The following is a 26,584-nucleotide window of genomic DNA, read 5'->3' on the forward strand; positions in this document are numbered from 1 at the left end:
CAGAAAAGGCAAATGAAAAACAACAGAATGCATAACACGAAACAATTCTAAAGGGTTCAAACCAAGTGGATAAATGAAGAAGATTAAAAATAAAATGTATGTATAGTTATTTATTTATTTTAACTGTTAGGCTGAGACATTACTAGACAAATACAATGACATAGGTTGTATGTCCTTGTCTGTCTAAATATCGTACCAACCAACAGAAAAACGCACACCTCAACGTACTACACATGCATGCATGCACACAGAAACTTTATTAACAACTTTAACCCTGGCGCCCCTATTTTGGGCGCCAGGGTTGTAGGCAGAAAATATCCCAACCTGAAAGACACTTTTGACACGTTTGAATAAATCTAATACTGTCATAAATGCTGGGCCAGGGTGCACTGCAGATAGATAGATACCTACTTCTAGAGGCAGCAGGCTGAAGCAGGCACAGATACTATTCACCAGGCTATTCAACGCTGGCTGTTTAGGGTCCATCCTAGTGAAAGCTTTACACACACCTCTGTGTGTGTTCTACCAACTATACACACTACGGAATACACACAATACTGTGTGTGCAGTAGTACCTGACTATATTTACATAACGTATAGGCAGCAATAGAACCTGTTTCATCTAACTGTACAAAAACACACAGTATACATTACAAACTCATCTTTGTATATACAAGCTAACTATTGACGTACATGCTGCTATTGAAAGCCACACCATTACCCCTATACACCAGCCACCACACATAAGATTTATACTCCACTAGGTGTCAACTGCCTGCTTAATTAACACCAGTTCTAGAACTCGATTACCCATAATCCCTAATCATACTGTACATCCTCATCCTCAGAGGTCAGAGTGACCACACAACAATATGGAAGGAAACAACAAGGACAACCTGGACCGAACCGACGCTATGTTTAGGAAGCGCACGTCAGTCACCTCATAGTCAAAACAGCATCACACTTACTTGGCTACCTAAATGGCCATGTAAACATCCATGACATTCAACACCGACGACCGCATTCACATGCACGCACATCCCGCACGCAAACACACGCACCCACACCCACACCCACACACAGACACACACTAGCCTGTCCTCACAACATCCCGTCCCTCTCCATCCATAGCATAGTAAGCATACGCAGTGCTCCTGCAGCCCAAAAATAAAAAAGCATCCCTCTCTCTCTTCCCTGTGCTGGTTGCTGCTGTTAGCAGAGGCATATAAGTCCACTGTCACACACTCACGCTCCGCCACCTCCCTTCCTGTGTCCTCCTTTTTCTAACCCAATACTGTCTTGTCTTCTCTCTCTATCTCTCTGTTCGCTTTCTCTAGATTAGGCTCTCTTAATCCAGTCCTGTCTCCGTTCGTTTGGGTCAGGAGCTGTACTGTACTGTACTGTTTCGGACGGTACCAGCCCCCCCGTCCACCCCCTCTCTTCTCTTGGCAGTGTTATGGAGTCTCTGGACTCTGCAGCTCAAGCAAAGACAGGGCCCTGTGCGGGATTTAAAATAGTCAGCAAATAAAGAGGAGAAACAAGCTGGCTCTGCTCTAGCTAACATAGCCTACACAGTGACAGGGCAGGGCAGAGAGGGGACACTGTGGCACGCTGAAACCATACCTAGCTAAAGAACACACAAGTTGTTTTTCATGTTGTCAAGCCCCTGCATGGGACGGTTATCTCTTCTCATGAAGATACCTACTGTAGATTAATTAGTATGCGTGCACATAACTTTGCGTGCATCTATGCTCATGTCCATGTCTATACTGTATATCTATCAATACATCCACCCACCCACCTATCTACCTACCTTGGCTACCTATCTACCTACCTAGTACCTACCTTTCTACGTAGCTATCGGTCTATCGAACTATCTATCTATTAATCGATCCACCTATCTACAGTATCTATCATCTATCACTGAAGATGTGTCCCAGGGCATCTTTAGGATCGATTTATCTGTCTGTCTGTCTGTCTGTCTGTCTGTCTGTCTGTCTATCATAATCTCCCATCTCTCATTGGGGAGCTATAAGCAGTCAGAACATGTCCCTCTACAGCAGGGGGGAAGGTAGCGTACTGTCCATCACAGTGCCTCGATCAGCAGCACCAGTTTCACTAAAGTTGTCCATGTTGTGTGAACAGCAGCTCTGCTGCTGTGAGGAGGCAGAACACCATTCATTCTGATACAGTCTTCCCCCATGGGACAGCAGCAACAACAGCAGGGCACCATGGGATTCAGGTGTGTGCGCATGTGCCCGTGCTGTGTGCATGTGTGTGCGCGCGCGCGTGTGTGCGTGTGTGTGTGCGTGTGTGTGTGCGTGTGTGTGTGTGTGCGTGCGTGAATAATTAAAGGCTACCCGAGGGTTCTGGTTACAGCCCAGGTCTGGCGAGCCTGGAGGTCTTCTACTCTCCTGCTGCTGTGCTCAGACACCAAATCCCAGAGCCCCCCCGGCCCGCACACGCACACGCACACACACACACGCACACGCACACACGCACGCACGCACACACACACACACACGCACACACGCACGCACGCGCACACACACAACTACATGACCAATGACCACCTGGCACCTGCCACTGACTTGAATATACTGTCAGGTTAATATCGGGTTAAATAGAAGAAGTCTGTGTAACACAGTCTTGTACACAATATAGTGTCTTTCCCAAAACTGAACAAAACTGCTTATTGAATAAAAATAACAATAATACATCCACACAAAAGTGGCTCCTACAATGGGGGTGGTTTCTTACCTCAGTCTTTTTGAACTTTGCCTTCAGACTTTTCATTGTAGCCTCATAAACTCTGCCTCCAGGTGAACTCTATAGTCAGGGGGACAAGAAAGAGCAAAACTTACAAGAATACATCCTAGCTTACATATAGCTTATTTAGCCTGCGTGCATACAGTTGGTACCAGGCTGTAATACCTAGTGTAGTCAAACAAACAGGTGTCAGTGGTAAGCAATATAGAATTATGTGAACGGTTTCATCATGCACTGCACCAGAAGGTTGTCTAATTCAATTGTGGTCTAAAAAAAACTACAAGGAATAATTTCACTGAAAACAAACCACATGTCAATAAGTCAGCAGCAGCGGCGGTAAAATATAGCCTGCCTAATACTTAATTAGTCAAGTCAAATAGGAGGATGCACGAGGTTTTCACATGACTCAAACGTGCATATAACTGCATATAATGATATAGTTATAAAGAATATCGGATGCAAGCCTACCTGTGGAGGACAGGCAGTCCCAGGCGGCCAGGTGTCCCATGGAGAGCAGCTCAGTAGGATACGCCACTCCGCTGTGACGTTATGGACACAGAGCGGCGTGGGGAGAAAATAAATACGCTGGCTTGTTCTAACCGTGTGTTGGTGTGTGGGCGTAATCGGACAACAGGTGGCGCCAAATACTCCGCCAACTAAGGAAATTCTCTCATCCTCACTTATTTTGTCAATGGTAGAATGCACCCTGCACCGCCCTGCACCCATTAATGTGGGATAGATCGAGGCATTCGAGGGGGAGAAATGTTTCGAGTTTAACTCAAAAGGGCAAATGTGATTCGTTAATGAGAGGAAGTGAGGAACCTACAGTGAATGAATCTAGACTATATCGGATTCATTACAAAACAAGCCTCTAGTGTTATTTTTCTTTGTGGTCTAAATGTGTGCCCCCGGTCAGGAGATGGCGCTCTTGGTATGACTTGGACTTCTATGTCTCTTTGCACCCTATGCTTATCTGTTTGGGTCAAAGCCTAGAAAGGCATCTGGCAGGTAACCTACTCATGCTGACAAACCATATAATTAAACTCTCCCGGATTTCCAATAGGATACCTTACTGTTATTTTGTTTTTGTTTATTTTCCAGGGTTTGTCTAGATTGTTTCCCAGATGGCCCCCAAGGGGCCACAACAGTCATGGCTGCAAACACCTCTTATTTGTCCCCTCCTCTTTCTGTGGATCATGAACTCAGTTCTTTACTAAATAGAAAATACTCACAGGAAAAAAGTAAATGTGACATTTTTATATAGAAATCATAATTTACATTCAGATTGAGACTATTTCCAGTCTTACCAACACTTAATAGCTAGTATGCCTAGTATAGTGGCACAAGGGAGACAGGTTTATCTGCATTTAGGCTACATGGTACACTAGGTTGGACATCATTAATTTATTATTTATGATTTGCAAGGACGCCTGTGTTGCCATAGAAACATCTCTGGCAACAACAAAGATTTTCATGTCTTTCACAGGAAGAGGAAGGAATGTGAAACAATGGCTGAGAAGAAATTTAAAGGGGCTCCATTCGGAAGACAATCCGCAAGGTGAGATACAGGCCCAGCCTTGTCTTTTCCAATAAGTCTTAATTTGTATAGATATCTGAGCTCATAGGCAGCTGACCTAGTAGCTACCACTGTAAGTCATCAAACATACTGTATTGTGTAGACCAGTGGTTCTCAAACATTTTCATGTCAAGGACCCCCAAATTGATATGCATTTGGCACAAATTGACACCCTGTGAGGTAGTAGGCTATATAGCTTATATGCTATTTTTTAATAACCAAAGTAGAAAATAAGTGGTTGAAATTATTGTAACCCTATATTAAATAATTTTACTGGGGACCCAGCTGGTACCCGGACCCCACTTTGAGAACCGATGGGGTAGAAGACAGGACATAATAATGTCAGGTGGGCAGGTTTAATAGTGGGCGTTGGGCCAGTAGTTTTAAACATTGCTCTGCAGGTTTGACGTGTCAGGGGTCCATCCTGCCAACAAGAAGGTGGGAGGATACACACAGATCCCCTACTGCAAGAGGATGACCAGTGACATGGTAGGTACCTATGACATGGTAGGTATGACCATATCATGCTAAGTACACGGCCGGTGACAATGTGACATGGTAAGTACATGATCTGTGACAATGTCAATGTGACATGGTAGGTAGGCCTACATGATCTGTGACAATGTCACTGTGACATGGTAGGTAGGCCTACATGATCTGTGACAATGTCAATGTGACATGGTAGGTAGGCCTACATGATCTGTGACAATGTCAATGTGACATGGTAGGTAGGCCTACATGATCTGTGACAGTGTCAATGTGACATGGTATGATGATACACACACACACACGCACGCACGCACGCACGCACGCACGCACGCACACACACACACACACACACACACACACACACACACACACACACACACACACACACACACACACACACACACACACACACACACACACACACACACACACACACATTCCCTACTGCAAGAGGATGACCAAAGACATGACCTGTGACATGGTAGGCGTTTGCTTGGGAATTGTGATTGTTGTGTTTTGTGCTGTGCTGATTGTGAAGTGGACAGGAGCTACAGAGTGAGGGCAAGGCTATATACACTGTATAGGCCTAGTCACTGTTTCCCAAACAGTGGGCCAGTAACCATTTGTGGGTCACGGATCCATGAGTGTCTGTCTGTCTGTCTGTATTATAAAGTCATCCACAACTTTCAGGGCAGTGATAGGAGTATAGGACTGACATTCATCAGCGTGACAGTGCTTACACACGTTTGTTGATTCACATGAGTCACATCTGCAGGCTACTGTACTGATACACTTGACACTATCAAGTGTATCAGTGCTTATGATGAGAGGGAATCCACAAATGTTTTTACTGGTCAAGCAGATACATGTCAGTCCTAATCATATCAATTATAACAGCAGTATTGTTGATTTAATACAGGCTACTTGTTGATTTCCATGAAACACACAGGAGAGGCGCCTTGGCCCGGGAACATACAACGTTGACAGAGGTGATTTCTGCGCACAATCTGTGGCAGAGAGAGCCAAAGGACCCGGCTGGCGCAGAGCTCTGGAGTGTTCCAGGGACGCACAGAGACCCCACCTCTTGTATAGAGATGCCTGGGTCAACAAACAGTTCCTGGTGGGTGAATGTGCCTTGGACAAGTGTCAAAGGTGTCGTATGTAAAATCTGTTGGTTTCCTATACTGGCTGCTGTTTAGACAAGGAGTTTTTCAGGCCAAGGACCGCTTAGCTGAGAGAGAGAGATGAAGCAGGGACCCCCCCATTACATATTGTATAAAACTTAGTTGTAGATTAAACCTTTTCCATTCTTTTTCATTATAGATAGCGTCATAGACTTGTTTGACAGCACTGTCATTGTGTAGTGTTGTGTTGATTCATGTTAATGAATCAATAGTTTAATAATTTAAACCCTCAATACTTAAAACGTGTGCTTGGTCTGCTGCTTTTCTCTCTATAGGCCACCAAACCCCTTTGCTGAAAATAGCTGACCTACAAGCTCGTAATTATTAGGAGCGTGTAGATCTGCTGTTTCCGGACACTGTTCCCCTCAGAAAAGGGATGCTACAAGATTCAAGTTGAAAAAAAAAAAAAGATTTGACAGCCCTCCTGTAGTAACTCTGAAGACCCCAGGTTAAAGACTCCAGACCAAATGTGCTCTTCCTGATGAAGAAATGAAGGCCTGAGTGTTGCTTTCTTTTTGTGTAGAAAACCAAAGTGGGCCCCGGCACCTACGAGAGCAGAGACCTCATGCAGGAGCTGACAAACAAGCCGGGCAGCGTGCGAGGCGTGTGTGACAGCCTGGAGAGGAGGTTCAAGGTGGTGAAGGTGTGTCTCCATCACGGGTAAATCTAGGGTAAATCTAGCTCTTTAGATGGGTCATTCTTTCGACAACCACTAGAGGGCAGTATGGGACAACTAACAGTAGCCTATATTAGTGAAAAAGGAGCAATGATGCCAACTCTCCCAAACCAGCTGAAGCCCAATGTTACTGTTTAAGGAAAATAGTTAAAATAACAGGCTCCCAGTGTTCTATATGGGCTAATTGTTCTATTTTTGAAATAATTATTTAGACATTTCTGTTAGAGGAGCCCTCTCATCTCGTTTTAAAGGGGGTCGCTCAACCCCTCATACAGATACCCAACCAAAAAATAGGGCATAAGTGGTTAACTGGAGATGGAATTTTGTGCCAATTTACAGTATCAGTTCATTCAAACCTAACCTTGTGCAAGCACGTTTTTCAACAAAAGCGTGTGTGTGTGTGTGTGTGTGTGTGTGTGTGTGTGTGTGTGTGTGTGTGTGTGTGTGTGTGTGTGTGTGTGTGTGTTTAGAGCTGTACGCCAGGCCCTGGCAGCTATGGCAGAGGAGGGGTGCCCTGGGCTGCTCTGGAAGAGAGGAGGGCTGAGTCAGCAGGATGCCTCCAAATGGACCTCTGTGGTCCAGTTAAACGCTTCTCTGAAAACATTCAAGTACTGTACAAACTACTGTAGCATTGAAATATTACTGTATACATAATATTATATATCGTTGCTGTCAGGCAGAAACCTTGTATCTCCATATTGCCTTGTGTTTCTTATGTTTTTTTCATAAATTAATGCCCTACTTTGTCATACTACATGTAGTGTCACACAAAAGTAGCATAGATAGCAGATTTGCTGCTATTTTTGTAAATGAAAGAGAAATTGGCTAAGTCTTATTATTAGCAAATTAGCAAGAACCTTATCTTATATTATGTTTGATTATTGGTAAAGTAACCTTTGTACACATGGTCGTCAGGAGGAAACTGTACTGTATAGCTAAGGGACTAGACTACTTTATGTGGTAGTGCACAGTGCACTCCAGTGTCTTATTTCATCAACAGTTACTGTATGTTTATAGGCCACATACTAATTATTTTTCAGGATTAAAATTCAAAAAGTAGAAAAAATAGCAGATCTACAAGCTTTTAGATCTGCTATTTTTGCTACTTCTGTGCAACACTGTTGTATGGCAAAGTAGGGCATTCATTTACAAAAAAAATAAGAAAAAACATCAAAACAACAATATGTTGTGTTGTGTTGTGTTGTCGTTTGTGTGCAGGGCGGTGGTCCGAGCCCCTGTTCCTACAGCCTGAAGAGCAGCGTTGATGTCCTGCTGAACAGGAGCGTCAGTAAAAGAGGACCCTATGACCTCTTCACTGGTCAGAGGGACCAGCCGCTCACATCCCACAGTGCAACGCCGGTAAAACAGAATGGAACGTCATACAGAAAGAGAGATGCACAGATCACTACTTTATTCTAACTCACCATATGCTTACATGATGAACCCTATAGTGGCCTGGGTAATAGCCAATCTACAAGCTGACAACGCTTCTCATCACGATGCGTGACCATGTATTTCAGCTATTTTTGGCATAGAGCGGGGGTCTTCAATGTTTGTCAGGCCACGGAACCCTTAGCTGAGAGAGAGAGAGAGAGAGAGAGGGAGAGAGAGATGAAGCAGAGACCCTCACTATATATTGTATAAACAATACATAACTTTCTCCTAGATTTCATAGAAACTGTAGCTTCATCTGTGTGTGTGTGTGTGTGTGTGTGTGTGTGTGTGTGTGTGTGTGTGTGTGTGTGTGTGTGTGTGTGTGTGCGTGCGTGCGTGCGTGCGTGCGTGCATGTGCGTGCGTTCATATCTGCAGAAGCGCACAGGTCCAATTCCTGGACAGTACAAGGTGGTCAACTTCGGAGACGAGCTGAAGCGAAGGGAGAAGAGAAAGCATGGCTTGTTCAGCTCATTGGACCGACATCCATCCACACCCACTGAGAGGATCTTCCACAGTACCCTGGCCCAGTGCCCTCGCCCGGCGGTCAGTGACACACATCACACCCACATACAAAACAACAACAAAGTAGTACAATTAAAGGGTTAAGAGAAACAGAATAATATATTATAATATGTATACATACGTAGGCCTATCATTGCTGTCGGGCAGAAACTTCTTATCTCTTAAATGTGTAATTTCGTAAATTAACGCCCTATTGATACTACAGTATCACAAAAGCATTTGAAACTTGTAGATTTTGGAATTTTAATTCTGAAAAGTAACAGTTGTTTGCACCCGACAGCAACACAATATATAGATTAGTATGTTATTTAGATAGTATAGAGTTACTTACTTATGCCTATTATCCCTTCTGGGACTTAGGCTGTCTACAAGAGTTCTCCAGGCATCTCGGTCCTAAGCCAATATCTCCTCCAGCTATTTAAATGCCTAAATAGTAAATTATGAATTGATAGCATATTGTTTAGACACATACTGTACTGTTTCATGTTTAACTGGTATCATAGTTACTTTGCAGCCCATTTTCTTAGCCCTCTATTTACTTGACGTTGACGGATATGACAGATATATATTGTATATCATCATATCATCACAAACATTCTACCATGAGCTCTCTCCTTTTTTTCCAGACTTCACCTGCACCAGGAGCCCATGAGGTGAGGGTCCCATCCCGTCCTGGAAGTCACAACCCTCCACCCTTCCTCTCCTCCGCCCCTCGACAGACTAAACAGCAAGAGAGACAGCTGAATGGGAATCACGTAAGTGAACCTTCTATTCTTAGTAAAAATCGGACCGAGTTGCCACTGGGCTTGGTGCGCAACAAACACATTTGTGCGCCCGGACTGCTACCCTAGCCGTCTGGGCCATGATTGGCTTTTATTAAACAACATTTATATCTGCGTTATACTTAGAGCAGATGAGACATTTAAATATTTGTATAGTGAACCTAAAATGAATGGATCATTGAGCCTTACTATACATTTACCGTACTGTCCTCTTGAACTAAAACCTTTAGGTGAGGAGCTAGCCTATTATCAGTGTATTATTATAATATCTATAGCCCTACCAGGCTTGTGGTGGACATTTTTGTCAAAATTCCATTTTTGCCACGGACAAAGAAAATGAGCAGACAATAATATGACCAGAAACACATAAAGAGATAGCCCTGAATGACCATAACATGTCTGTAACTCTGAGAGTGTACAAATGGAACCAAATGAATTTGGTTCCATTTGTACACTCTCAGTTACGGATGGTCCTTGCAAATAATACGTAGAACCACTAGTACTAGTTGGACTCATAATGTGCCATAATGTCATATAGTAAATCAGTGTCACATGTTCTGATGTTCTGAAGAAAACCTGGAGACTTGACATTCAGTAATTGGGTCAAAATAAGAACATCATAATGGTGTGTAAAACAGAAAATCAAAACTTTTCCACGGACAAGACCAAGTCTTGCCACGGACACATTTGTCTGTGTACAGACATATTGATGACCACTTTATCCTTCCCTCAGAACGTCATCGGCCCTGGTCGCTATAACACAGAGGTAAAGGATGAGGAGAGGAGTCTCAGCGGGCCCACGTCCCCCTTCAAATCCCAGACACACAGATGCCTGTCTCTCCCCCACAGAGACAGACACATGCAGTAAGAGGAACATTAGCTACAGTACATGTAATTAAAGGCATAGTACTGTATGTGCTCTGTACCAGCAGTCATCATCAGTCACTGGAGTAGTGTGGTGGTGTTTGCCTGCCGAATCACATTACCCTCTAGCAGTATTTTGGAGTTTTCACAAATATAGGAACTGTAGCCCCAATACACAGTCGCCCTGGGTCAAATCAAGCCCCAATCCGGAGCGGTCGGACCCACAAATACATTTGTTACCGTTTACCGTTTTCACTGTTTGTTTTGGTTGCCTAAAAAAATTCCCTGTCAACTAAAACAGTGAAAAGATTAAAATTAAATACTGAGGGATATGTGTTTCTGCAGGTAAACACCACCACCCTACTAACTCTTTAAATGTGTTTTGTTATGTAAACACAGAGCAAAGTTACATAGAATGCCTTTAGTGAAGTTTACTGTACATTTCAGGTCAACGCAGTACTAGCGCTGTGTGTGTGTGTGTGTGTGTGTGTGTGTGTGTGTGTGTGTGTATGTGTGTGTGTGTGTGTGTGTGTGTGTGTTTCAGGGAGAGGCTGCGGGCGGTGAATGTTCCAGTGGACAGACGGAGTTTCCTGGTGTCTCGTTGAAGGGATTTCCAGGGGGAATCGGCTCGGACACAAGTAGCCACGGCGCAAAAGGGCATGATGTCATGTCAACACAATTAAAACAATTAAATGCAAAGAGGACATTTATTGCAGATTTACATTTACATCTGTGTCAACAAAGACAGTTCTGAAGGCGGTTTGTGTTTGCCGTCCACTCTTGTGGAAGCAGAAATTCTGTAGGGTATTAAATAGAAAATGCTGTCAAAGATAAATGGCACTTGGGAACCGTAGAATTTGTAAATAAAAGGCGCATTCAAAAGGTTCACAAATGGTAAACATAGTTTGGAGGCTTGTGGTCTTAAAGTCAAAGGTCTGCTTACATTTGTTGTGTAATGATAATTGTTTTTAAATGAATAGTAGCCAGTAAAGAAAAGAAAATAACAAAATAATACATCCACACATTCTCAAATATGTCATTTTAAGCTGGAATTGGAAAGGTTTAGCTTAAACAAAGTGCTCCACAGACACCAAAGATAAAAGACAAGGCATGCTGATGCAGAGATCACTGTGTTGGGCTGGTGAGTTAAAGTGGCTGTTTTTGAGCTGTGCTGAAGGATTGGTGTGAGATGAACCATAATCCCTACTTGATCATACTACAGCGTCACACAAAAGCATCAAAAGTAACAGAGCCACACTCGAAACACGGTGCAGCGATGCGTTTCGAGTTTTGATGCTTTTGAATTAAATTAAAGTCCATGAAGTGCTGCCTTGGGTAAAAAAATATATTAATTATCCATTTTATTAAATTTGTTACCTCTTTACCACTGTTACCACTTTTTTAACAAGCTTATATTTATATTGCCACAAAGAGGACAGACTTCAACGGTATAGAAATAGTTTTACAAACCATTTTTTGCACATAAACACCAGCTATCAATAGAAGTGTACTTCACAGGCACAAAGTGCCTCAGTCCATCTCTGGCAGAGAATCAGGGGCCGAAGTCATGTTTAACCCCCACCATTAAGTCTAGAGCATTGGTTCTCAATTTGTGGGTCAGAATTCAGGACCATTACTGCATCAAAAGTAATCCACATACATTGGCCATATAAGAAAGCCCGGCACATTTCGACATAACATTTGTTCTACGTCCCAGTATTTCGACGCAGGGGAATGTTAACCTGGTGAGTAGCTAACCTGCCGACGCTGGTGAATGTTAACCTCTATGCCTAAACCTAACCCAAACCCTAACCCTAAACTCGGTAACCCCGACGCAGGTGAGTAGCTAACCTGCCGATGCCCGTAGTCAAAATAATGTTATGTTGAAATTGCGATATTTCCCCGCTGAATATAGCAGGTGTACATTAAGCTCTGCTATTTTCTGCACATGTGGTTGAGTGGTTTAAGAGACCGCTGGGTGTATGAGACCAGGGGAGTGCTCAGTGCTCAGTGGGTCAGTGTCGTGCTGATTTGCATATTTTGTCATAAACCTCGGGGAAGGCGTCCTTGCAGCCCAGCTCCCCCCTCAGCCGGTGATACAGTGTTCCATCAAACATCTCCCAGAACTCCTCTCGGTCCATGTACACATCTGCATACAACATCTGGTACCTGCCAGGGGAACAGCAACAGGATGATAAATAAATAGTATAATAAACATAGTATAATAAACATGTTATAGCCTAGTTCTAAAACGTTGTCATGTCAAGGACCCTCCAAATTGGTATATAGTTGGCCGTGGACCACCATCTGAACATATTTTGTCCCATGGGGACCCCCATACAATATTTGTGTTGTAATGTTTCCAAAGCATTCCAAATTGTTAATTTATTTAAAAACTACTCGAAAATATTGCAGATCTACAAGCATCATGATGTGACGTGTTGTGAGCGTGTAGATCGGCTATTTTCAAAATGCCTAATTAAAGTGCCTAGTTAAAGTGGTTCAACTGCTCAGGGGTAGAGAAACCGTCATTAGAGCACGAAGGGTTCCTGAAGGTTTCCCAGTTCGAATCCGAGCACCCTTGCATGGTTTCCTCCGCCATCGGTGTATGAATGTATGTGTAATGCACGATCTATGTAAAGCGCCTTGGATAAAAGCACTAAATAAATGCACCATTTACCATTTAGTAGACATCAGTTGTTTAGTCAGTGCAGTAAGTCGTTGAGCCACCGGGGGCGTGCCACATATTTTCTCATTTCTCTCAAATAATTGCGATTAACGATTTAATTGTGTATTTGTCGTTGACAATTACATTTCTGTTTGGCTTTTAGGCTTTGAAGTTGCACATGGTAGATATGACACATAAGCTAAATAAACCAAGAAATTACTTGACATATTTGACAACTTTATACTTAAAAAAGAACATTGATTTATGTCAATTTTTGACATGGAAACGATTATGACGATTATGAAAAATAATCACGATTATGTCAAATAATCACGAGTAGACGATTATGTAATAATTGTGACAGCCCTACCCGTGCACATCTCTGACAAACTTCTCCAGCTGACGTGTGGTGGCCCTGGCCTCAAAGTGCTTGACTCTGGGCTCTCCGTACGCTCCTATGTCCACGTAGAGCTCCTCCTCCTGGCCTTTAGGGTGGACCATGCCCCGGCCTGGGAACAGCATGAAGGGACACAACCACAGAGGATACACCTGGAACAAGAACACACATATGGATAGGATTCATAATGTAACTATTACCCCATTTAAAAATCATGATTTTTCTTTGCAAGTCTTTGAATATATCTATTTAAAAGCGAACATTTGTAACTCAAATATTTGCTTCTGGGGGGGGGGTCCCTGGAACAACATGTTTTGAGATGGGGGTCCGTGGCTAAATACCTGTAATTTTGGGGGTCCTTGACATGAAAAAGTTTGAGAACCACTGATTTAGAGGAAGGATTTGGAAGTCGGGTCAAAGTTCGGGTCAAAGATATTCAAAGACTTGCACACATTTTCATGTTTTTTCAAAAATAACCACTTTAACCACTTTAACCACTATTTTATGCCTTAACCATTGAAAAATAGCAGATCTACAAGCTCGCAGCGCGGCACTCGGTGCCGCGCTGTGAGCTTGTATATCTGCTATTTTTCAATGGTTAAGGCATAAAATAGTGGTTAAAGTGGTTAAAATCTAACGTGACTCGGGCGCGTTCCAGGTATTTGAGTGTTAATTTAAAATGTTATTACATTTTTCATGTGAAATTGTATGTTTTATTAACGTAAAAATATGAATGTAACTTTTATTCATCTAATTCATAATGTAGGATTAACATTACACACAGCAACAATAAATGTATACTATATTAGACTGATGCTACAGTAGGTTCTTGGTTTACATGTGATCCTGTTTCCTGAGGCACTACGCGGTTTCTCTGCATTCTCGTTGTGCGCTTGTAGATCTGCTTGTTTTTATGTGTTTGTGAAAATTAGTTTTTTGTTTAAACTTTTTAAAATCTTTTGAAATGTAGAAAAAACAAAGGGGATATTTACTCGCGACCCACACAAATCGGTCTGTAACCCATCGGTCCGACCCACTGTTTTGGGAAACAGTGTGCTATATAGTTGTTAAAAAGTTACATAGTTCTGCTTTAAAGTATGTGCTATCTGTGTGTGTGTGTGTGTGTGTGTGTGTGTGTGTGTGTGTGTGTGTGTGTGTGTGCGTGCGTGCGTGCGTGTACGTGAGTGTGTGTGTGTGTGTGTGTGTGTGTGTGTGTGTGTGTGTGTGTGTGTGTGTGTCTTACATTGATGTCCTGGTGGAAGCGTGTGATGGCAGCCTCCAGGTGCTTCATGGGGACCAGCATGTCCTGGACCACGTGGTGCTGCTCATACAGCCGTCTGATGGTCTCTCCCTGGGTCAGCTTCAGCAGGGAGATCTTGGGGGGAACCATCCAGCCAAACACCCAGCGGAACACAGGGTTGTTCCCAAACGGGATGATGTCCTAGAGAAGATGAAACACATTAAGAACGTACAGTAGTTAATGCCCTCACCTACATTAAGCACATTCTGCTTGATCAAGCAAGCATGAATATTATGATGATGATTATTATTACACAGAAGCAATCAATATGTTTGTGCCAAGTGAGTACCTGGCAATTTACCCTTAAATCACTTCACCCATTTGCCAACTATTTTATCATGAACAGGTGTTTTAGCTTTTTGAGACACAAGAACAACTCTAATGATTCTTTAACAACAAAACGTGTAAAGTAAACTGATTCCCTGAGGGTGAACAGCTGAAGAGGAAAAAACAGATATCTAACTATAAATTCCAGGAATCAGTTTGTGTATCTGTCCTTCAAATATCTCAAGAACCAATCAAGCAATCATGTGTATTGCTAAGGACCCAAGGGAGTTGACTACACTGCCTCGATACCACCAGTAAGGGTTGGCAGGGGGGGCCTACATATTTGGGGGAAACTGGCACTGGCTACATTTGGGTGAAAATGTAAAACAATAATTTAAAAAAAAGGAAAAAGAAACAAAAGCAAAAGCAAATAGAGCCCAATCAATAGTGTGCATAATTCATCACACAGATTTTATGGTTATGGAAAGCAATGACCCCCAAAACTCATTCAGTGTACTAATGGCTAATGGTACAATGTGTGTGTGTGTGTGTGTGTGTGTGTGTGTGTGTGTGTGTGTGTGTGTGTGTGTGTGTGTGTGTGTGTATGTGTGTGTGTGTGTGTGTGTGTGTGTGTGTGTGTGTGTGTGTGTGTGTGTGTGTGTGTGTGTGTGTGTGCGTGCGTGCGTGCAATGCGGAGAAATGTGCAGGGAAGAGGAATGGGAAGATGATGACTAACTGGCAGATAAAAGGTTTTTCATCATAATCTTTCTAATGCACATGGAAAACTCTTCTACATCATGTTTGTATGTGTGTGTGTGTGTGTGTGTGTGTGTGTGTGTGTGTGTGTGTGTGTGTGTGTGTGTGTGTGTGTGTGTGTCCTAGAGTACCTAAGTTAGGCCTGTCACAATTATTTTACATAATCGCATTTTTGATATAATCACAATTATTTTTAAAATAATCAACATAATTGTGTGTTCATGTTGGAAAATGTTCACACATCTCAGAAAATAGCAGAAATAGCAGATCTACTAGCTCACAACGCGACGGATGTGATGTGGTATGAGCTAGTAGATTTTATTAATATTTTTAAATCTGCCCTGTGCAATGATTGTTTACCAAGCCTAAACGGCAAACATAATATATTACATTTGTATTCATATGTTCCAATGTTCAAACCAAAAGCAATTAAATCATTAATCGCAATTATTTGTGTCATGGAGTTTAAAATGTGGTGATGGTGTGTCAGCCCTACCTGGAGCTCCCAGAAGATGCTGGGTGTGTGTCTGTGGTAGTACTGTCTGAGAGGGATGTACTCCACCGCACTGCAGTCCTTCTGCAGGTAGCTCTCCACGTGCTTGAAGAACCACGGCTTGAAGTGCAGGCCAATTCTGTTGATCTGGTTGAGAGAGAAACGCACGTGCGAATGCACGCACGCACGCACACACACACAGGACGAGAGCATTTCAGTTATTTTAAATCAGTGGTTCTCAACTCCCAGGGGGGTCCTCAGATTATTTTTGGGGGGTCCCCAGATGATTAACGTAATGTGCAACAAGTGTATACAGGGTATCTGCACATTGCTAAAGGGACAATTTAAGGATTGTTTAATATCTTTAAAATGACAAATTAAACATTGGCCAAACTGTCAAATATTAGAGTCAGATATTTTGAAAATAGACGATCTACATGCTCAGTGGTGAGCATGTAGATCTGCTATTTTTTGTAAATCTGCATTTTTTTCCTTTTTGGTAATAGAACCAACCGTGTTATACAAAATGTAATTCCTCAACTCTTAGTGTTCACATTAAATAATGCTTGAGTTGAGAACGTAAATGCATTAAAAGTTGCACATCCTCGATTGATCAATCAATCGATACATACTGTACGTAATACACGCACAGATAAATCATGTGTATCTAAATTTAGATCAATCGATCATCAATATGTAACACAATATGTTTACAAGTCTATAGAGGGAGATCCCGCTGAGACAAGGGTCTCTTTAACAAAGGAGCCCTGATAATAGATAGAGCTCAGATACAAACTCACTGTATGATATGCCTGCACAATAAAACCATTTAGCAGAACGCAAGTTCATTCATTCATTTAAAACAAAGGACAATAGATAGAAAGGGTTCTAAAGAAAAAGCATGTCTAAAGTTGAATATCGTCGGGCAGAAATCTTGTATCTCCATTCTCCATATATAACTTTTTATGTGTTTTCATAAATGAACGCCCTACTTCGTCATACTAGTGCTCGCACAAAAGTAGCAAAAATAGCTGATCTACAAGCTCAAAACGCGCAGTGATGCGACGCGGCTTGAGCTTGTAGATCTTCTATTTTTGCTACTTCTGAATTTAAATTCAGAAAAGTAACGTCTGGACATATGATGTTTCCACCCAACAGCAGCCATATCTTGTTACAGTTTCCTTCCAGACGGTAACATACAGTGAAGAAGAGGAAAGCTCTACAGCAGGTCTCATGTCAGTGTGGTTTTAAATGTATTTATATAATATTAAATTGGATTTTTGATCAATAATCATCAGTAATGCCCAGGCCTTGTGGTTAGAGCGTCCGGCCTGATACTGGGAGGTCTAATTGGCTATGGGCCACATAGCTCTGCAAGGCTTACTTAATGCCTATAAAATAACAAAAGAAAAATAGACAAAACAGCCAGTGCTGTAGTCTAGTATTTTTATAAGAAGGTATTCCATAATTCTTCCCTCACGTAAAGCACATGCGCGCGCATAGACGCACACGGTCACCGAATGTAATACTAAATTAGTATATCTTGGCGTGTGAAGTACTTTGACACTCTCATGGTCATTCTCACCTCAGTAGCCACACACCAGCCTTCACATGGACACTGCATTATCATCTGAAAAAGGCGACTGAAGTGCACATTCTTCCCCCAACCCCTTCTTCAGTGTCTCAGGTACGCTAATTCTTGTATTTTTCCTTTTTAAATTTTCGGTTTGAGTATACTACGTAATTATGTATATACAGTACGTCGTATACTGGTAGAACACACCACTGAAAACAGCCAAGTAAGCTCATAAAATCACATTACTATTTAATGTAATGCTGTGTTTACTAAAGCCAGGGAAATACACTAATGCCATATCACTATGACATTATGATATCCCAAATCCCAGGTGGTGTCTAGTTTCATATTACCAAATCACTATAACGTCGATAACGCAGCCCTAACCATGAACAAGCCCTGGATGCCAATTCTCAAGTATTTTTTACTTTCTTCAACCCTATTTAAACTTGGCTATTTGAAAACCAGCCCTGCTATTTTCAAAAGACCTTTACACACTTTAGACAATTTAGACATTCTTCATACATAGCTAGTACTTTTACTTTTGGTACTTTTTGGTATATTTTGATGCCAATAGCCTACTTTTGTACTTTTACTCAAGCACATTTTGATTACCAGACTTTTACTTGTAACAGAGTATTTCTGCATTGCAGTATTGTTGTTACTTAAAGGACGACTACACCACTTTTCAACCAATCTTCAAATAATTGGTCCTCACTAATGTTAATGATAAAATAGCATAATTCTTTTCTACTTGGTCTGTGTCTCAGAAGAGGGCTGCAGGCAGGTCAGAAACCCATCATCTTGTGACATCATCGGTAATCCAAGCGAATAGAAAGTTGCAATGTTAAAGTGGAAAGCCATTGTTCTCGTGATAAAACAAATCTAAATATTTTTTCAAAAATATAGTTTTTTTTTAAATAAAATCTGTCAAATGATGAAGTCACAAGATGATGGGTTTCTGAACTTCCCATGGCTCTCCTAAGAGACTTGGACCAAGTAGAAAGAAATTGTGCTATTTTATAATGAACATTAAGATGGGTTGAAAAGTAGCAAAATCGTCCTTTAAATAAAACACACAAGTACTTCTTCCAGCAGTCTGCTCATACCTTGTCAGGCTCTGCGTGGTCGCTCATGGTTCCCGTCATGACCACAGCGGTGTCCAGGCTGTACTGGAGACCCTCCACGAAGGCGTTCTCCTTGTCCGCCGACGCCTCGCTGAATTGCCGCACGATGTTGTCCAGTCCCCTGACAGGCTCGTAGCGGAGCTTCACCCAGGGCTTGGCCGGGATGATCTTGATCTCTGCTGCCACCAGGAAGCCCAGGGTTCCACAGGACCACGGGACGGCGTGGAACAGGTCAGAGTTCTCCTCCTGGAGGGGTGAGAAGAACCACAGAGAAATACCAGGAGGAGTTATGACTTTGATCCAGAAAAACACGGGCAAAAATCCTTGATTATGCAGACTAAAATTATTGATTATGCGGGCAAAAATCCTTGATTTTGCGATGAAGTATGATGGTTTGTATGTGATTTTATGCGGTAAAGTTGCCGAATATGCGAAAAGTTGCGAAATATGTAACATGCAGCCTTTTGGAAAACATGTGACCCCCGCATAATCTGCACCATTTGGCTGATTATGCGGGAAATTCTGCAATCGCATAATCACATTTTTCTGGAGGGTCTGTTTGATGGCAGTGTTAATGTCGTCGACTAAAACTATGACGGAAAATGTTCGTCGACTACCTTTTTTCACTGAGGAACACCAACTAAAAACTAAGCTATGATGACAAAGTCTAAGACTAAATATTGACAATTTCGTCAACAAATAAGGGGAGGGATAAAGGGAGGGACTAGTGGAGAAGAGATCAAGTAGTCCTAAGAAAAGTCATTTTATATTTGGTTGCACTCGGGTGTAGTATATTAATATATATATATATATATTAGGGATGTCCCGATACCACTTTTTTGCTGACCGAGTACAAGTACGAGTACTTCATTTTGAGTACTCGCCGATACCGAGTACCGATACGAGTACAATTAATGATACAAAATGTCTTTAAATTTCTTTTTTTTTCTTTTTTTTTATCAGATGTTCCTCACTTTCTGGCTGTATATAACACATTACATTGCATTGCTTTCCCAGAACATGCCACAACTGCCACACATTTCACTTTTTTTTCAGGTTTAGCCCATGGAAATTCCTGTACTGTGCATGATCTTCTAGATCTGCTATGCTCAAACATTTTGTATTTTTACTTTTGATACTTTGAGAGAGAGAAAGGCGAAGTGGCAGAACACACAGGGTACTCGGGCGCTTTGTGAGCAGTATCGGACGAGTACCGATACCGGAAAATAGGCCGGTATCGGGGCGAGTACCGATACCACGAGTACCGATACCGCATCCCTAATATATATATATATATATATATATATATATATAATTTCTTTTATTTTTTTCATACAGCTCACTGCTCACCTCTGTGCAGCGAACCAGGCTGCCATCAGCCAACACCAGCTCAAATGCAACACAGATGTGCTGAAACAGCCCGTATATATGAGAGGATGACTCGATGCCTGTACCCATCACCAAGCCACCTGGGAGAGAGAGAGGAGAGAGACAGAGGAGGATGGAGAGAGGGAGGGGGAGATGGGAGAGAGAACAATAGAGAGATGTGGAGAGAGACAAAGATAGAAGAGGGGAGGGAGGAAAGAGAGAGAGAAGGAGAGAGAGAGGGGGGTTAGAGGGAGTATTTGCAACATTAAGCAAACACAAGCAGAAGGTAACGTTGTCCAACTCTTTCAAAGAACAAACATCCTGCGTGTGTCTGCGAATGTGTGCACGCTGTGTATGCGCTGCGTGCTGCTGTGTATGTGTGTGTGTGTGTGTGTGTTGTAAGAGATGAATGAACGCACAGCGCCCTGATGGGAAAACATTAGGCTGTTGATGTCCACTTTATGGCATCAGGAAACCCATTATGCAATCTGATCCTGTAGCGCACTGAGCTCCGCAGGGCCATTTCCTCCCGGTTTTGTCTTTGAAGCAGCAGCATCAATCCCCTAACCCAATTAGAGATGTCCACCAAGCTCCACACAGGATACAATGATTGTCCACTTGAACCCCCTAGCATCCCTATTCTGGGCATGATGTCGTAATAGGTGAACGTTAAAGTGAAAATAGAAGATCTACAAGCACCCAAATGTGTCGCATCTGATGTTTTCAGTGAAAGAGATTTGGTATAGAGCAGCTGGGGTTTGACCACGGACGGACCCCCATCTCAGAATGTTTTGTGCCAGGGAGGAACCCCAGAAGAGAAGATTTATGTTAAATTGAAACTTCAAAACATTTTAAAAATTACAAAGAAATAGATTTACAAGATTGAAGCTTGACGATGTGAGCTAGTAGATCTTCTATTTTTGAATAGCCAACACCAACATTATAAGGTTATAACATTATGGATTAAAATGATTGTGATGCTATGTTAACTACTTTTGCTGGGGACCCCCTGTGGGTCCCCGTGCCCCACTTTGATAACCACTGGTATAGAGAGAGAGAGAGAAGAAATAGGGGGCCATGGATAGAGAGAGCCCTGGGTAACCCCGGTCAACACTGGGTTTAAGTGGTTAACAGAGGAGTTCTGCGTCACAGAACAATGAACATGTCTGTATTTCTAAGAAGCGCAGGGTCTTTGGAGAAGTTCGTTTTACTAGGTTGAATTCTAGTGATGCTCATATACCACTTAAGCATTTTAGGACGCAAATTCGGTGACCCCAAGACCCAAGGTTGGAAGCAGTTAACCCATTAATAAGACCTGAGGCCGATTATAAAAAAGAATCTTCTAAATCCTAACAGTTTTCAGAAAAACTACGGTATATTGCTATATCAGTGGTGCTTAAACCTTGTCAAAGACCCCCAAAATTATATGTAATTGGCCGTGACCCCCATCTCAAAATATTTTGTTCCAAGGACCTCCAGAAGCAAATATTTGAGTCAAAAATGCTTGCTTAAAAAAATACATACATATACAACGTTTTGCCACATATTCTTTCAAAAAAAGATCTTTAAAAAATAGCAGACCTACAAGCTCATAGTGCAGCACAAAGCCAGCATTGAGCTGTGATGAGCTTGTAGATCTGCTATAAAAAAAGACACAGATGCTTTCCTGGTTCTATTGGGTTAAATACATACCCACGGTGAGGTCGTCCAGTTCAGGCAGCACTGGCAGTGTCCAGCCAATGGAAGTGAGGAGAGCGGTCACCTGTCCCATGTTGGCCAGGGGCTCCACTCGCACCACCTGCCAACAGAGAGCTAGCGCTGGTGATAAACTTCTAGCATCGGAAAAAAGAGCCACAGACAAATTCATCATCATCGTTTTATATATACATAATAGTATATACGTATTTGGGAGACATGACATTTCTGGATGATATCAATATCCAATATCAGCCCGTTCTCACCCCCCCTGCTTCACCCCCCTGACACGCTTCAGACTCGCTTTCGGCGTCATCCTTTCAGACGTGCTGGGATGCTTTCGGCGTCTATCTATGGAAGCAGAGGGAGAGTCTTAGTGCGCATGCGCGACCGACACATGTTTACTCGAATATGTATCTACCGTTAGTGGGAATCGAACCTGGGCCTTAGTGATCGTAGCCATGCAACCATACCGACTGAGCTAGCGAAACGGCTGACCAAACCGCCTGTTTTTATCTTTGACAACGTGGATACTGACGCAACGTGGACACTGCTGCAGTAGTCCAGTTTGAGTCACATTGGGCGCAGAAGCAGTCCCCTGGTCAAAATGTACAATTTTTTCCATAACGGCACATAACTCTGTAACGTCGCTGAGTTCGCATCGGTCGTCAAGGCGACTCGCTCGCTACCGCTCGCTCGGCCGCGACTCCCGGGGCTCATCGGTGGATGAGACGGCGCGGCTCCGTCATGGATAGTTGGCGTGATCAGGAGCGTCTCTTAGAGCGTTTCTTAGACCACTGGGCATACCCGAAGCGTCCCCTACATGAAGCAGTAGGCATAGCCGTGGCGTCCCCCACTTGAAGCATTATGGTACTTGACAAGGCATCAGGTATCTGACACCTTGGGGGTGAGAATGTGTTGCCAATATAATTAATCGCTGTTATGGCCGATAACCGATATAAGCCTATACTAGTAAGACACCCGAGGGTGATATGCGACCTCAGGGTGACATGCAACCTCGCCCTAAAGGGCGAGGTCGCGCCAATTCTTGACCATCTGGCCAACCACAGCGTTTCTCTGATGATTCTAGTTGTTGTTTTGTGAGGATATCAACCCTAGGAGACACGGGGAGAACACGCCAACCCAACCTAGGGTGTGAGCGATAGGGCCTTTCTGTGTGGAGTTTGCCTAAACATGGAGATGTGGTACAGAATGACTCATATATGGGCATAAAAAGTATGTTATGTGACATCACTTCCTGTACAGACAGTCAGACAGACAGCAATTGACTCCGGCCTAACAATGGCTACTGTCTATGACGATAGTTCCATATGACATGATGGACTGGACTATCTCCATATATAGTGTTATCCACATCTCCATGTTAGGCCAAACGGGTTCGCTCCATCTCTCCATGTATAGGTCCAAATGCCCGACGTTGAGCTTGACAACGAAACGTTCTTAACACAGCCGCCCCCATATTTACTTTAGAAAATATGTTAAATTCTAAGAACGTTTCGAGTACCGGTTTGATACAAGAGCGAATAAGCACTACACTTCTGGAATCATGTGCGTCGACTTAAAGTTGGATCCAGGCCTAATAACTTTATCTGGCCGCCCCGTTGCCACCTCCTTGTTACATTTTCTTTTCTCCAGGTTCAAGTCCTGACTCGTGACCTCAAGTCCCCATCTCTTCCTGTACGAGGCGGCTACACAGGACTTTAGCAACTTTCCCTTTGCCATGCAATCAAATTCAGAGCAATGATGTGTACTGAGTTACATCACTGTGACTCAGTCCATTGAGTTGGCCTAACAATGGCTACTGTCTATGACGGTAGTCCCATATGACATGATGGAATGGACTTTCTCCATATATAGTGTTATCCACATTTTGTGTAGCCGCCCCGTACAGGAAGTGATGTCACAACTCGCTGACATCACACTGACATCACAGAGGTTACGGAAGGACACTCAAGCGACACGGTTCTTCAGAGTATATGCGACCTTCGGTCGCACTCAATGTGATCTCATTCTGTATTAAAAAAGATATAATAACTTTGTCCATTTGAAAAAGCCATGCCTCTTTATACCAAAACTAGGGATGCACCGTTATTGAAACAGAATGAATGTAGTATTTTTATTTAAAAATGTTCCAACTTGTTACAAAAATGCACAGCTTCCCCAGAAAACACCTTCATCATCAGCCTTCATCATCACAAAAGCTTTTTTGAGGCTTTAAAAAAAAAGAATTCAACATAATTATTATACAGCCTTGACACTAAGGCCTCAGAGGCACTTGCCCGTTGGGCAAGTACAGGTCACATTCTACTTTCCCAAAGGTCATGCCCACTTGCCCGAAAAGTAAGTACTAAGTAGTCCATTATAAGATGATAGGTAAGATTGTAATTACCGCTCAATTTAACACGTATTTCTTTACTTTCTGGGGCTGTGTGATGAAATGCCATACCTCAATACCTCCAAATCCAAATACCTACCTAGCTATGATTGAATATGTATATGGTTTCAAACTTATTTTATATTTTTAAGTGTAGCAACAGTAAAAACAGCACATTATACTGTAGGTAAACGGAGCTCTTATTTTACATTCCACAGACCAGAAGACAGAGCGCTCTGGCCACGTTCAGGTGTTTAGACAGATACGGTTGCGTGCCTGACGAAGACCCTTTGCGGGTCGAAACGTTGCCAATAAAATTTCTCTTCGGGAGCTTAAGACGGTGTGCGGGCCTCCTCCTTTCTGCTCTGTACGTATTTTTGCTCAGCACCCGGAAAGTTTTTGTAAGATGTGCGTGCTCATTTGACTTTTCCTAGACGGTTGCGTCCCCTCTCAAATGCCAACTTCACCTGCCCGAAGGTTTTATTTATACCTGCCGGGAGCAATTGGGCAAGCCGATATATTATTTTGATATCGGTTCGATACCGATATTGCATTTTAAGGCCGACATCGTCTGATAACGATATGATGGCCGATTAATTGCCCATCCCTACTTCCTACAGTACCTGTCTGTCTGTGTCCACGTCCAGAATGTCCATCATGTTGATCATGATGTTCTTACTGGTCTTCTTGTACTTTCCCACCCGCAGAGACACCGTCAGCCAGCCAGGACGGCCCGTACACATGTGGTTCTTGCCGCCTTCCTTTTTCCACTCGCGCACCTGAAACACATGAAATGGCCGTCAGCATGCATGCATTCAATGTAAAGATATCCCTGGGTGGTGAGATTCATCAATGCCTCTCACAATATGTCTTGAAGTTGGGAGGGTGTTTGATGAAGTAATGGTACACTAAATTCCAAATTTTTCCGTCCCTGGGCTCTGGGAGAGTCACTCATTCTGGGCTGCATTATGTCAACATAGGCCAGGGGTAGGCTGGCAACCTTATAGGCACGGGTGCCAACTTTGGCACAGGGGAGGGTGACCACGGGCACACTGGCATAAGTGTGAGAGAGAGGGTTTTGTTTTAAATATAATTAAAACAGTAAATTAAATTAAATCCCCTCACATCTGTATATGCAAATTAGTGCAAAAGTCCATATTCCAAAATATTACAATATTACAGGAGACCACTCAAAACAAGGATTTATAATAGAGAAATGTCAACCTTCTTAAGTCAGAGTTGTCCTGAAGTAGGAAGTTTCCACAGTCAGTTATGATTTGGGGTGCTACAGTATCTTTTTTTTTTCTTTCTTTCTTTTTAGATGGATCTGTAATGTATTCTGTATCATTGAGCATTTCATTTTTGTATCTTTCCAGTTGGCCTCATGGCTCATGAATTACTGTGCAGTGCCGTCATAATTCGGTCCACATAGTAGGCCTACTACAGTCAGATATGAAATATATGTAGGCAAAACCAAAACACACACACACACACACACACACACACACACACACACACACACACACACACTCACACTCACACTCACACTCACACTCACACACACACACACACACGCACGAGCGCACTCACGAGCGCAAGCGCGCGCGCGCGCGCGCACACACACACACACGCACGCACGCACGCACACACGCACGCACGCACACACACACACACACACACACACACACACACACACAAGTTAAGTAAGCAAGCTCTTCACTCACCTGTCGTTGGATGTCGCGGACGCGCTGGTCGTGTTTCTTGGGTGCAGAGCACATCTTGAATATCAACCAGGCGCGCAGGTAATAATACACATCAAACACCACGGACAGAGGCAGGAGGAACAAGCACACAAAGATCCACCTCTGGTGGACGATCACATAATCCAGACCTTTGACTTTGATCCACAATAGGAACATGACAGCCAGGACACCCAAATACAATAATGGATCCATTGCTTCTTACGGATCGTGGTCAGATATCAGTCCGGATTCCTCGCCAAACAGTATATCAGCTGCTGTCAGTTTTAGTAAAGTATTTCCTAAGCGGATCGCACTTTGTCTTCGACACGAAATCTATGTGTTGTTAGACAGCGGTAGGTAGCATGCTTGCAATGCATGCACAAGAAGTCGCATTCATTGATGAGACAGTGTCACCAAAACCTGACACTTTGCCCCTTCGCCCCGATTGGCCAGCCTGGCTAGGTGGTGGGCTTGTACCCGCCCCTGCCGCGCGCTGATAGGGT

The 26,584-nt window shown here is 42.9% G+C and overlaps 3 protein-coding genes across 3 annotated transcripts in view; 1 reads left to right on the plus strand and 2 right to left on the minus strand.

Annotated features, from left to right (window-relative positions):
- Positions 1 to 2,796, minus strand: part of ankrd24 (ankyrin repeat domain 24) — a gene marked incomplete at both ends in the record, with an annotated part of 36,068 nt that extends 33,272 nt beyond the window's left edge. The window contains one exon of the mRNA XM_080729816.1: positions 2,761 to 2,796. Within this exon, the coding sequence (XP_080585942.1) occupies positions 2,761 to 2,796 (36 nt within the window). The remainder of the gene's footprint in view (positions 1 to 2,760) is intronic.
- A 1,481-nt stretch (positions 2,797 to 4,277) lies between these two features.
- Positions 4,278 to 10,301, plus strand: LOC308288398 (ciliary microtubule-associated protein 2-like; the record flags this gene model as incomplete). Its single annotated transcript, XM_080729832.1, has 9 exons — positions 4,278 to 4,327; positions 4,747 to 4,834; positions 5,784 to 5,954; positions 6,542 to 6,661; positions 7,165 to 7,302; positions 7,913 to 8,053; positions 8,532 to 8,672; positions 9,278 to 9,406; positions 10,167 to 10,301. The coding sequence occupies 9 exons, from the start codon at positions 4,278 to 4,280 to the stop codon at positions 10,299 to 10,301; spliced, it is 1,113 nt and encodes a 370-aa protein (XP_080585958.1).
- A 1,759-nt stretch (positions 10,302 to 12,060) lies between these two features.
- dhcr24 (24-dehydrocholesterol reductase) lies at positions 12,061 to 26,464 on the minus strand. Its single transcript, XM_080723621.1, has 9 exons — positions 26,064 to 26,464; positions 24,963 to 25,118; positions 21,942 to 22,047; positions 20,232 to 20,350; positions 18,864 to 19,127; positions 16,182 to 16,325; positions 14,606 to 14,803; positions 13,336 to 13,514; positions 12,061 to 12,466 (listed from the first exon to the last, which is right to left on the minus strand). The coding sequence occupies exons 1-9, from the start codon at positions 26,292 to 26,294 to the stop codon at positions 12,313 to 12,315; spliced, it is 1,551 nt and encodes a 516-aa protein (XP_080579747.1). The 5' UTR covers positions 26,295 to 26,464; the 3' UTR covers positions 12,061 to 12,312.
- Between the last annotated feature and the right edge of the window lie 120 nt (positions 26,465 to 26,584).

This window comes from Nannobrachium achirus (genome assembly GCF_963921795.1).
Source record: "Nannobrachium achirus genome assembly, chromosome: 1".
In the NCBI taxonomy this organism is placed as follows: domain Eukaryota; kingdom Metazoa; phylum Chordata; class Actinopteri; order Myctophiformes; family Myctophidae; genus Nannobrachium; species Nannobrachium achirus.

Coding starts and splice junctions, on each gene's coding strand:
- dhcr24 (XM_080723621.1), bottom strand. CDS start 26,294: ATGGATCCATTATTGTATTTGGGTGTCCTGGCTGTCATGTTCCTATTG. Junction 14,804..16,181: donor GCATCTTCTGGGAGCTCCAG/GTAGGGCTGACA, acceptor CATCTTCTCTAG/GACATCATCCCGTTTGGGAA. Junction 12,467..13,335: donor TTTGTCAGAGATGTGCACGG/GTAGGGCTGTCA, acceptor TTCCCCTGGCAG/GTACCAGATGTTGTATGCAG.